Source organism: Myotis lucifugus, unplaced genomic scaffold (assembly GCF_000147115.1).
Source record: "Myotis lucifugus unplaced genomic scaffold, Myoluc2.0 scaffold_4, whole genome shotgun sequence".
NCBI lineage: Eukaryota > Metazoa > Chordata > Mammalia > Chiroptera > Vespertilionidae > Myotis > Myotis lucifugus.
In genome coordinates this window covers 9,829,975-9,841,295 of record NW_005871052.1, presented here as the reverse complement: position 1 = coordinate 9,841,295, position 11,321 = coordinate 9,829,975, and the positions used below count along the sequence as shown (strand labels likewise).

The 11,321-nt window shown below is 47.0% G+C and overlaps 1 protein-coding gene across 1 annotated transcript; it reads right to left on the bottom strand.

The window, feature by feature from the left end:
- Positions 1–1,504: 1,504 nt before the first annotated feature.
- LOC102425809 (potassium voltage-gated channel subfamily C member 1-like) lies at positions 1,505–5,910 on the bottom strand. The gene is made up of 4 exons (XM_006082846.3): positions 5,531–5,910; positions 5,039–5,253; positions 3,923–4,456; positions 1,505–3,684 (listed from the first exon to the last, which is right to left on the bottom strand). Exons 1-4 carry the CDS (start codon positions 5,664–5,666, stop codon positions 2,863–2,865), a joined length of 1,707 nt encoding a protein of 568 aa, XP_006082908.2. The 5' UTR covers positions 5,667–5,910; the 3' UTR covers positions 1,505–2,862.
- Positions 5,911–11,321: the final 5,411 nt, after the last annotated feature.

Below are 11,321 nucleotides of genomic sequence, written 5' to 3'. Positions count from 1 at the left end.
CAAGGCCTATATAGAGCTCATGGTCAGTGGGGTCTCTGCCACAGATAAAGTAAGTAAAAGAATCTTTTTTACTTTATTGAATAATTTGCCTACACATTTGAGGGGATGTGCATGAATGTTTGAAGATGGAGTGTGATTGTGCTCTGAAGGTGAGTATGAGAATGAGTTATTTTCATGGCTGAGAAGTTTTAACATGTGAGGTAAAGAACTCTTCATAAGATATGGAAGAAGCTACTCAAATTAAAGTGTTTTTCAGCATCCTCATCTACTCCCTACTCTCCTCGGAGTAGAAGCAGTTCATGCCTGGCCAAAAGACCTAGGATGACCTTAGTATAGAAATGACAACCTAAATCATGAGGAGATTAAATACTGGGGAAAACTCAGCATTCAGGAAAGGTCCTAAAGTCTAGGGGATTTGTTAACTCAGTCTTGGAGTATCACTAAATTTGGGATAATCTGTGGACTCATTCTTGCAGAGCATTATGTGCTAGAGGCTTAGGAGAGATGCAAATATAGGGTTTCGTTACATAAATAGGCATATACTAAGCCTTTCATCACTGTCATTCCATAATGATTCATTATAGAAGGACTAGTCTGGTCATGAAAATCTATACTCCCCTATCCCTTCTCCTCTTCTTGGGTTAAAATGTCTGACCATCCAACCCAATGCAAAGGGAAAAACTGTTCCTTATTGTGTGACAAAGATGGTTGCAGTTCTAGTTCTGCTCCTGATTCACTGTGTAACCAAGGCCTAGTCCCAGCCTTTCTCTGGGCCTTAGTTTCCCTACCTGAAACAAAAGGGGGTTGGACTTGATGAGTTCCCAGGCTTTTCCCAGCCCTGACATTCATTCAACCTGGTTCTTTTTTTTTTTTTTTAATAGAACACTTTCCCTATCATCCCTTCTAGTGCTACGTACAGGCTTATTTTTTTAAATATGTTTTTATTGATTTCTGAGAGGAAGGGAGAGGGAGAGGAAGAGAGAAACATCAATGATGAGAGAGAATTATTTATCAATCACCCTCCGCATGCCCCTTACTAGGGACTGAGCCTGCAACCTGGGCATGTGCCCTGACCAGGAATCAAACCGTGACCTCCTGGTTCATGGGTCAACACTAAACCACTAAGACACACCTGTTGGGCTTCTTTCAGTGTTTCTTAAATGGAAACTTCTCCCTACACAAGCTCCTACTTCTGGTAAGTGCCCAAGTTTTCCACTACCATGCCCTAAACGGGACAGCAAGTCTTTTATTTTACTTCCTCAATTTCTGGGCCTGACCCCTTCCCCCACCCCACCTTGTTCCCACCAAAAACAAAAAGTTATTCTCTCATCAAGGTGTGTAATAATAGTTTATTCTGAGGAACAGATACAATAAAGATAGCAAATTGTTTTTATCCTATCAAATAATTTGCCCACACATCTTGTCATTAGTTTATTACACCAACCCTATCCCTGCTCATGTCCATAAGCTTCTACCCCCAAAATCACAGATAAACCCTGGAATGAAGAGTTCAAAGGATATTTTATTTAAAAGTTTTGTAAACAGAATTATGCTCACAGCTTCAGCAACAGTGAGAGTTCAATTAAACCTCCCTGCTCAGCTCAGTTGCCTGGAGCACTTCCTCAGACACCCCAGAAGCTTGAAGTCAGACCTGAGGAGGTCCCTTCTCTCCCTCCTGGAAGCCAGTTTCAGGAGAGGAACGTGGTTGTTGGCACCACAAGAAAAGCCAGGAGTGAAGAGCATACAGGTAGTAGAAAAAGGAGGACACGAGGTGGAAAGGAGGGAATAATCAATAGCAGCAAGGGTTGGAGGTAGACCCATTGTGGGTACTGAAAAGTGTTTGGAAATTTTTAAAAAGAATTGTAAATGAGTATATCCAAAAATATATTTTAAAAAATCTGTAAGTGGAAATCACTTGCCTTTTGTTGCCAACAAATTCAATTTCCTCGATCCCACTTATGCAATGTGCAGCAATAATATTTCATGTCTATTAGTGACTACATATTGTTATTGTATCTGAGATAGCATGGTTAATATTGACTAATATATTGTGGTTAATGATGGTTAATACTATATCTAAAATACTATGAAAAAAATATCACTGAGATGGGAAAAGAGGGAAGGAGTGGGGAAAAATATAATGGGATAATGAGGAGGCCATGGAGTTAGAGTGCTTTCCCGGGTTCAGACCTGGCTGATCCACATTTGTTTGGAGTTTATGAGAAGCTCCAAAGGCCTCCTTATGGCTCTAAGGAGCATTTGTCCCATAGCCAGTATGGGGATCAATTCTATAATCTGGCTATGCCTGGGCACTGCTGATACTGATTGCCATCAATACTCATAACCAGTTGCTGTCAGATATCCACTGACAGTTGCTATTAACACCCACAGCCAATCACCATTGATATCCATAGGAGACTGATGTTAATATCTTATTACTATTATCATTCAAAAGTCCCCCATCTAAACTATGGTCTAGTTGGGGGGAAGGGAGAAAGGGAGAAAGGGATGGGAGTGGGGAACTGGGTGAGAGAGGGTTATAGCACCAATCCAGGAAGAACTATCATCTATAATTCCTGGTCACTTTGGGATTAAGAGAAAGCCTAGTGTGGGACAGGGGGAAGCTGAGGCCTAGCTGGCCTTGCCCCTAAGCCCCTTCCTTCAGGATGCCACCTGATAATGGGGAGTCTACCCTTCAAGCTAATGTTAGCTAATACTGACTAGCAGAGATTGCCATGACCTGGGACTTCTCTTGAAGGATTCTTTGCCAAATCCAGGTTTAGAAATCCTTATCTTATAACCAAAAACTGGCAAGAGGAAGGTAGCGATGGTGGGGTCCACCCCTCTTGACCAATGGGCCCATTACAGGATGCCATTAGGCCTCAGTTTCTGGTGGGCCAGAGCTACAGCATAATAGCGTTGGAAACGGACAAGGAGCACAGGCACCAGCAAGACACCCGTGCACATGCCCATCGTGGCTGTGACAGCAGCAGTGAGCTGGCCCAGAGAAGAGAGGGGATAGACGTCTCCATAGCCAACAGTGGTAAGAGTTATGACAGTCCACCAGAGACATGTAAAGATGTCTCCAAAATGGGGCTCACCCTGACCTGGGGTGGACATGCCTAAGAGCTCCCCATAGAGGAAGAGAAAGCCAAAGAATAAGATCTCAGCTACCCAAATCAGGAGAAAAGCACACACCTCCTTCCAAGAAGAATGAAGGGTGTGAACCAGGACTCTCATGGCCAGGGACTTTTCAAGGAAGCCCAGGAGACGAACCAGCTTGAGGACATAGAGAGAACGAATGGCCCCAAGTGTTAGGCTGAGACGGGGTTGCTGTTCAGCCTTGTCACCTACCACCAATTCCACCAGCACAGGGAAAAGGCAGAAAATATCGGCTAGATTGAGAGGGCTACACAGGAAGCGCACCTTATCAGGGCAGGAAATGGCCCGGGCAAAGAGCTCAGTTCCAAACCAAAGGGCACAGAGCAGTTCCAGGTAGAGTAGGTGGGGGGCACGGCGGTAAACAAGACCATTGTTCTGCTGCTGCTGATGGTTTCCCCCAACCCCTACCCCATGTCCCATAGGAGTGAAGTTGGCAGAGAAGTAATCCAGCTGGACCTCCGTCTCCTGGAAGAAGATGACCAGAGCACACACGGCAAAGAGTGTGGAGATCAGGGAAAGGCACTGGGGGAAAAGAGGCATGTCAGAAGTACCCCCATTTACAGTCATCCCCACTTCTCTAACTGGACCCCACCCACCCTTCTTTGCCTCCCTTTTTTGGGAATCCCCTCAAATTGTCCTGGGTGTTTGTAGGTTCAGGGCCCAAGCACTGTGCCAAGTGTGTGGCCATTGTGGCATCTTGGCAGGGCCCTTTGGGAGTAAGAGTGTTTAACATGGCATTACAACACTGTTAATAAGTTACCTTGGCCCCTAAGGAAGATTGGGGTTGGTCAAGAAGCACCCAGAGCCATGGCTTCCAAGCATTCCGCAGTCCCTGGCCTCCAATGGGGTTCAGCAAAAGGTGTTCATCCATGTGGGCATTCTCACAGACCTCCCAAGACAGAAAGTCCTGGGTTTGGGTCTCCTTGCCACTCAGCTTGAGCCAGCAGCAAGGTGCCAGCGGTGCTTCTGCCAGGCCCCAGTAAGCCAACTCCTCCTCTAGGACATCCCGACAAACGTTGGCAGGGCAGTGCAGCTGCCGAGTACGGTAGTAACCCAGCACGTAGCCAAAGAGTTCAGGATTTCGGTCAAAGAAAAACTCTCGAACTGGTGGACCCTGAGCAGCTGGGGTGCCAGGTGGGGGTGGCTCGGTCAGCTTGTAGAGACGGGTGCCTGGAAAGGCCCGCACAGTGCTGATGTAGGTCTCATGGCGCATGCCCCCCACGTTCAGGATCAGTTTATCATCCAAGCCCTCCATGGCAAACTGTGAGCCTGCTTCTCGGCTGGCTCGGATCCGCTGGCAAGAGGAGGGATGACAGGGGTTAGGACAAGGCTTAGCCAGGGCAGGGAGAGAACTGAGGACCACAGAAGTGATGTGGCAGCCCAGATACCCAAGGGAGGCTACCCTAGGCTAGGAGCTAGAGGTGTGTCTTCCTCCTAGGTCTTCGAGAATCAGGACAGCCAACTCTCAGGTGTTGTCACAGTGACTAGCCAGAGTCTCTCCTGAGCCCAGCAATTCCAGGAGAAAAAACAGCCTAGCCTGGATACAGATGTCTTTCAGGGGCTCTTAGGAGATGCCTGGTGACTCTGAGAGAACAATTGTGCCATGGTATACAGCAGAGGAGTCACAGACAGGCAATGACAGACTAAATGGGCAAGATGGGGACAGGGGCGTCTCTTAATCTTCTAACACTTTGAAAACTCGGGGTGGGGGAGACAGGGGGGAAGGTGAAAAGAGAAGCTGCCAAGGGAGGCTAAGTGCAGGAAATGGAGTGAAGATGGGAGTGACAGAGGAAGCTGGCGGGCCTTAGAGATCCCTTTGCCTCCACAAGGAGTAGGAAGTGCCTGACTTCAGAAACTGGCTGGGGGGTCGGCAGACCTGACAACGATGATTTTTGACTCCGACTTCCCTGGCACCTGGTCCTGGGCACTCAGCAGCAGCAGCAACTGCATCAACTGCACCAACAGCACCAACAGCACCAACAGCACCAAAAGCACCAGCAGTACCAGCAGCAGCAGCAGCAGCAGCAGCAGCATCCGTTGGTCTCTCTACTGGGCGCCCTAAAATTGCTTTGGGCTTAATGAGCTCCTTGCCTGGGAACAAAAAGGGGCAAGAAGAGAGTGGGGGCAGAGGAGAGAGAGAGGGTGGTAGGAGCACAGAAAGGCAAACCAGGGTGGTCAAAACACCTACCCAGATCAACATTTCAGTGTCCCATACCCCCTAACCAGCAGCCTGTTGGGGCCTCCCATGTTTGTCCCTGAGGGCAAAAAAGGATGAGGGCACAGGCAGCCACCTCCAGTCTGAGAACATCACACCTCACACACCCACCTCCCATTCCTTTCACCTCTCAGTCAGTCCTTCCTTACTCACTTGGTTGTTTTGCATGATCCACGAACACTGGCAGTGAAGGGACCAGCGGCTGGCTGGGCAGGGGGGCTGGAGACGGTGGGGTGGGTGGTGTGGCCAGCATTGCTGCTGCCTCCGGAGTTCTTGACTGCTCCTGCATGGAGAGATCTCAGAGGCCTCAGGACCAGGGTGTGCTCATGGAAGAGCTGGCAAGGAGCTGGGGCTTTCCAGGAGCCTCCCGTTCCTGCTGTGGCCAGAGGAGCAAGGGCTGAGAGGCAACAATCCGATTCAGGGCTATATGTGTTCCTGCCTGCTTGTTTAGGAAGGGCTTCCTGGCCCCCAGCCTGTAGGGAATCAGACAAGAGACCCTGGCCAACTTTGCTGCTCCTCCTTCCTCCCCCAGCTTAGTTCCAGCCCAGAGCAGAGGGAGGGGAGGAGGCAGCTGGAAGAAAAACAGGAAGTTAGGTAGTCAGGCTCCAGCCAAGAAGCCACATCACAGGACCAGTTAATATTTCGAACAACTTTTCCCCCCACCCATCCCCACTCTAATTCCCCACCTTCCCCCCAGCTCCTCTACAATCCTCTCATCAGAAGCCTGAAAAGGAGGAAGGGGAGTGGGGGAGGGGGAAGTGAGGAAGATAGCTTGGGAGGCCAGATGTGCTCTTGGCTGTATCTAGCTGTTTCTACCCACTCATTTTTTTCTTTTTCTTTCTCCCCACCGCCCCCCCGCCCCCGCCCCCCCCCGCCGCTGCACTCATTTTTCTTCCCTTTTCTCCAGAGGCCTTGGTGCCAAGGATGGGAGTAGGAATCGGAGAAGGACAGGGGCAGGGGAACAAGCAGCCTCAGAGAAAAGCCTGCTTGCTCATGATCTATGCCAGAATTGGCAGTATCCCCAGCCCCTTGAGATAAGCCACATTCCTTCCTCCCCCTCTTTCTCATTCCCTCATCCACCTCTGCCTCCAGGACCCCTTCCTGGGAATTAGGCCAGTCTCCTATTTTTCCGCTGATGAGAGTTTGCTAATCAAGTACCCAGAAGATCCTAAATTCCAAGATAGCCCCACCCCCACCTCTTGGCCCAACTCCGAAAATGCCTCTTTCATCACCAGACCCTAAATTTCCAGGAGTAATATAGACTCCTACCACAATTTAACATACTCCCTAGCTCTTCCTTTTCAGTCCATCTCTCAGAGCCAGGGTCAGTTGGATTGAGTTTCAAGACATGCAAACAGGCTCCTGGCTACTCTCTTCCCTCTTAATCACTGCCTTGCTGTGGGGCTGGTGGAGGGGAAGGTCCCTTCAGTGGTGGTGAGAATGGGGGGAGGAGTGGGTGGTGGTGACAAACACAGGCCTTAACTCCATTGTCTATTCTTACATCAGCCAAGGAGGGCAGGCAATAACGGGCACTTCAGCACTTTCCAAGTGAGAAGGGTTGAGGCAACAGTTAGTTTTCTCTCTCACTACCCCACTCCCTTTCCCTCCTGTGTCCTGCCCCTCATCCATATTAGCCCTTCTTGAATCCCTAAAATAACCAGTCTATTTCATGACTGTCCTATCCCTTCCAGCTATCTATTATCTATTAGCTACTTATTCTTCCACATCCATCTCCAGTGTCACTTCTTTGGGAGAACCTTCTTTGAATCCTTCTCCCCAAAACAAGGTCCTGTCCTCTACATTCTCACAACCTGCTTTGAGGTTTTTATTCTAGAGCACTGTTCTTACTAAAACATTATTGTGCATGTATCCATTTCCCCACTGTATTAGTTTTCTAATTGTTGCTATAACAAATTTCTACACATTCAGTGGCTCAAAATAACATAAATGTATTATTATCTTTCAGCTATGAAGGTCAGAAGGCTAACACAGGTCTCACTGAACTAAAATCAAAGTATTGGCAGGACTCCATTTTTTTCTGGAGGTTCTACAGGAGAATTTGTTTTGTTGATTTTTCTAGCTTCTACAAGCTGCTTAACATTCTTTTGCTCTTAGTCCTCTTCCTCCATCTTCAAAGCTAGTAACAATGGATTGAGTCCTTCTCACACCTCACCACTCTGACCATCTCTTCTGCCTCCCACCTCTTCCACTTATTAAGACCCTTGTGATGACATTCGTGTCACCCAGATAATCCAGGAAAATACTCCCAAATTGCATAAATAAACCCATCCCCTTACCTTTCCTTAGCCATTCCCCCCTCATGCCCTCTCTTTTTCCAGAACACACACACACACACACACGCACACACACAATTTCAAAGCCCAGCTAAAATGTTTCCTCTTCTGTGAGACCTTCCTTACCATTCTATAAGAATTTATTCCTCCTCCCTCTCCATCTCCTCAACAGTTTATAGTTCTATTTAGCATAGACTCCGTTCTCCCTTATGTGCTGGTTGTTTGTTTACTCCTTAGCTTATCCACCTCTGGGGTGTATTCATCTTGGTGTCCCACCTACAATCCACTCTATTTCCACCCACCACTGCAGCCTTACCTCCATCACACAGTGCCTGGAACCAGTCACTGTTTACCCAGCAAATGAATGATTCACTCATCTTTTCCCTGGTACAATGGAAGGCTCAGGAGAAATCTTGGTCTATGTGTTGGAAAGTCTTTCTGCTTCCATAACCCACGTCCTCCTCATCCCCAACTCCATACACAAACCTTGGGCCTTGTGTGTTTTTCTATATTCATCCCGAAAGTCCAAAATTGCACCATTCAGATGACTGTTGTGGTACACTCACCTACTTGCTTCCCAAGTCACAAAATGAAGGACTGAAAGTCACAATGGGCATGATATTTGCCCAAGCACCCTCATCATATTAGTAACCAAGTCAGAAGTAAGTCGCTGAAAAGTTTCCAGAGTTTTCAGTTTGCTTTGTACCCAGCCACCACCCATGAGCCTTGCACAGAAAAGTGGATAAATGGTGCCACACAGTGGCTAAGAGGCTTAGCTTCACCTATAGGCCTTGTTCCTAGAAAGTGGAATTCCCACCACATCCTGGCTCCCTTTCCCCCCTGAAGGATGAGGGGACAGGGAAGCTACCCTCCAGGAATAATCCATAGGATATCCATATAGCCACACTTTCTGTAGGCAGAAAACAGGACCCAGATGTATTATCACACATATTCACCAAGAAAGTTTGAAGAGTGTAGATAACAGACAGCTTGGGAGCCAGAGAGTCCAGTTTCTTAAAGGGACCTTGGAAGAGGGGATTCAGACCTTCCTTCTCTGAACCAGCTCTGAAAGCTGTTCCCTGGGCCTGACACAGTCCCCTCTATTTAGAATATGCAGATCTGAAGACCCAGGGTACAGAGCTAGAGAGGACATTCCCAGATTCTTTCAATAGGGGTTTTAACAAGTTAGTTTGGAGGTTAAAAAGCTGGGCCTTTCTCCCTTTGGACACAAAACTGCACCCTAGTTGATCTCCCAAAGCCTTCTTAGTCAAGTTTCTAATAGGAATCATCTACATTGTAGGTCAGAGGAAAGGAAGGTTTAATTTCAGGCAGAAAAGGGAAAGGGAGGCAGGTTTTGTGTCATTTGCCAAGAGCTGACAGCATTCTTCATCTGGGAATGAAGATTCTTGGAAGTTTAGGAAATAAGAAGCTCCCTGGGGCTGCATCTAGGCCAAGGCCAGCTGCTTGGCCCCTCCAATAAGCCATCATCCTTGACCTCCAGCTGGCCTATAGCTGGATGCCTGCGTAGAAAGAGGAGGTGGGGAGGAGTTGGACTGCCAGGAAAATAAGGCTTGGCCCTAGCCCGGTTCCAGAATGAAATTGGGGGCAGATGACTATAAATCAGGCAGAGGCCCAACAACAAATCAGGCAGGAGTCCTCTTTCTTCATTCCTCTCCCAACTGAGTTTAGAGTTCCAGGAATCTGTCCAAAGGATGGGGCCCTGAATAAGCTGGTTGCTGGCAGGCTGGGGACGAAATGCCTCCTTAGAAAGCTGGGTAAGGGAAGAAAGAATGATAATGAGATGGAAAATGGAGAGCACTGAAGGGTGACGGGGGCTTACACATGGGGCGGAAGCACATTTTGTGAACTGGGGTGGAAGTTAGGCAGCCAAATGATGTTTAAATGAAATGATCTTGAAAATTGACTTTCTGGTTGGCTTGGAACTCCTACAAACAGAGCAAGACACCCTATCCCAAGCCAAGGTCTCAAACCACAATTTCCTCTTCCATCTACCTCTATCCTCAGGCCCAGAGCACATGATGCCATTCTCCCCTAGAGTTGTCCCTCCACTCCAGAGGGATGCTGATTTTGAAGTTGGTATGATTCTAACACTCATTTGTCTAAGCCCTTTAAATCCATGGAGTATTCCATATACTTCAACTACCTTTCAACACCTAGCACTCAATTACAACACAGGGACAATCTGGCTATGACAGGTCACCACTCAAATGGCCACCTAATTAGCACCCCATAGCTCTGTGATGTTGGAAGGACAGGGAGAGTTATCTCCATTTTACAGATGAGGATATTGAAACTCAGAGAGATGAAGTTAACTGACTCAACCTCAGTGCTGGGGGGCTCTAAAACCACTCTAGTCAAAATCACCTTTTGCCGGAACTCCCAGCCCCCAGTCCCCAACCCCCATTAACACTCCTGCAGAAAGCGTGTATGTGCAAGTACTTACAGAAATGGGAAGATTTAACTAGAAATGATATCAACTTAAGATGGCAAAATGGAGCCAGCTCTAAAATTAAAATGAATGAATAGGAAGCTTGTCTTGATTGGAAATTAGAAACTTCTGGGAGGTACACAGATAAATTCTACAGCCTGTCTCTGAACTAAGGAAGGCTTCTGAAGCTGCTCAATGCCAACACCTCACTTTTCCCTCTGCCCCAACTGTCCTTTAGTACCCTTTACTTCATTGTCCAAATTACACTCCTTTTCTCCTCCCTCTAAATTACACTCCTTTTCTCCTCCCTCTTCTCTTTCTTCTCTCACCTCCTCCACCACAGCTCCCTACTAACCTAGGGCAGTTTGCCAACCACTGATAGGGCATACTCAGAATGGAAAATCAGATCAGAATAGACTAGAAAAAATATTCGGGTAGCTTCCTTTGGAGAAAAGTCAGTATCAGACACAGAGGAACCAGTGATTGTATACATTCCTTGGACTAAAACAGAATTAAGAAATCTACCTAAATACTTCCCCAACTTTTTCCAGAACCCTGATGGGTAAAAAGGAATTAAATTTAACTGTTAGAACATGTAATCCTGGCTATTCCAATCTATTCCAATTGATATACCTACTAGCTTCTGGGAGCAAAACAACATAATTTAAGTATAGGATTGCTCTAAGGACTATGAGAGAGTGTTTCCCCTTTTAACTAATAGTTTAGGAGAAATTAAAAAAGGGGAAATTACTAAGACCCTCGTAGATACCGGGGCTACTTTATCTGTTCTTGATCACAGCCAATGAAGTTGCAAACATTTTTTTCAAGAAACAAAATCACCTTTTGATGCTCAATTCTCAACTCCTTCTACTCCCTAATGCCCATGTCCAATGACTGAGTAGCAGCAGTACTTGAACACTTCCATCTACTTGGAAATCACTATGATCTGAGACAGGCTTTGTCTAAAGCCCACATCCTATTAGGTATGGAGCCTGAACTAGGAATCTAGGGTTTAGGCTGAGCTTAGAGAAGAGCTGGGATTCTTGCTATTTCCAAGTTGGAAGCTTTTATGTGGCTTTAGCTGCTTTGCATCAGACATCCTCTTATGTTGTAGAAAAATTAAGACTCAAGAGAGAAGAAGGGCAAGACCACCTAAAAAAAAAAGGAAATAACATGGGGGAGTGCTGATATTAAGAGTGTA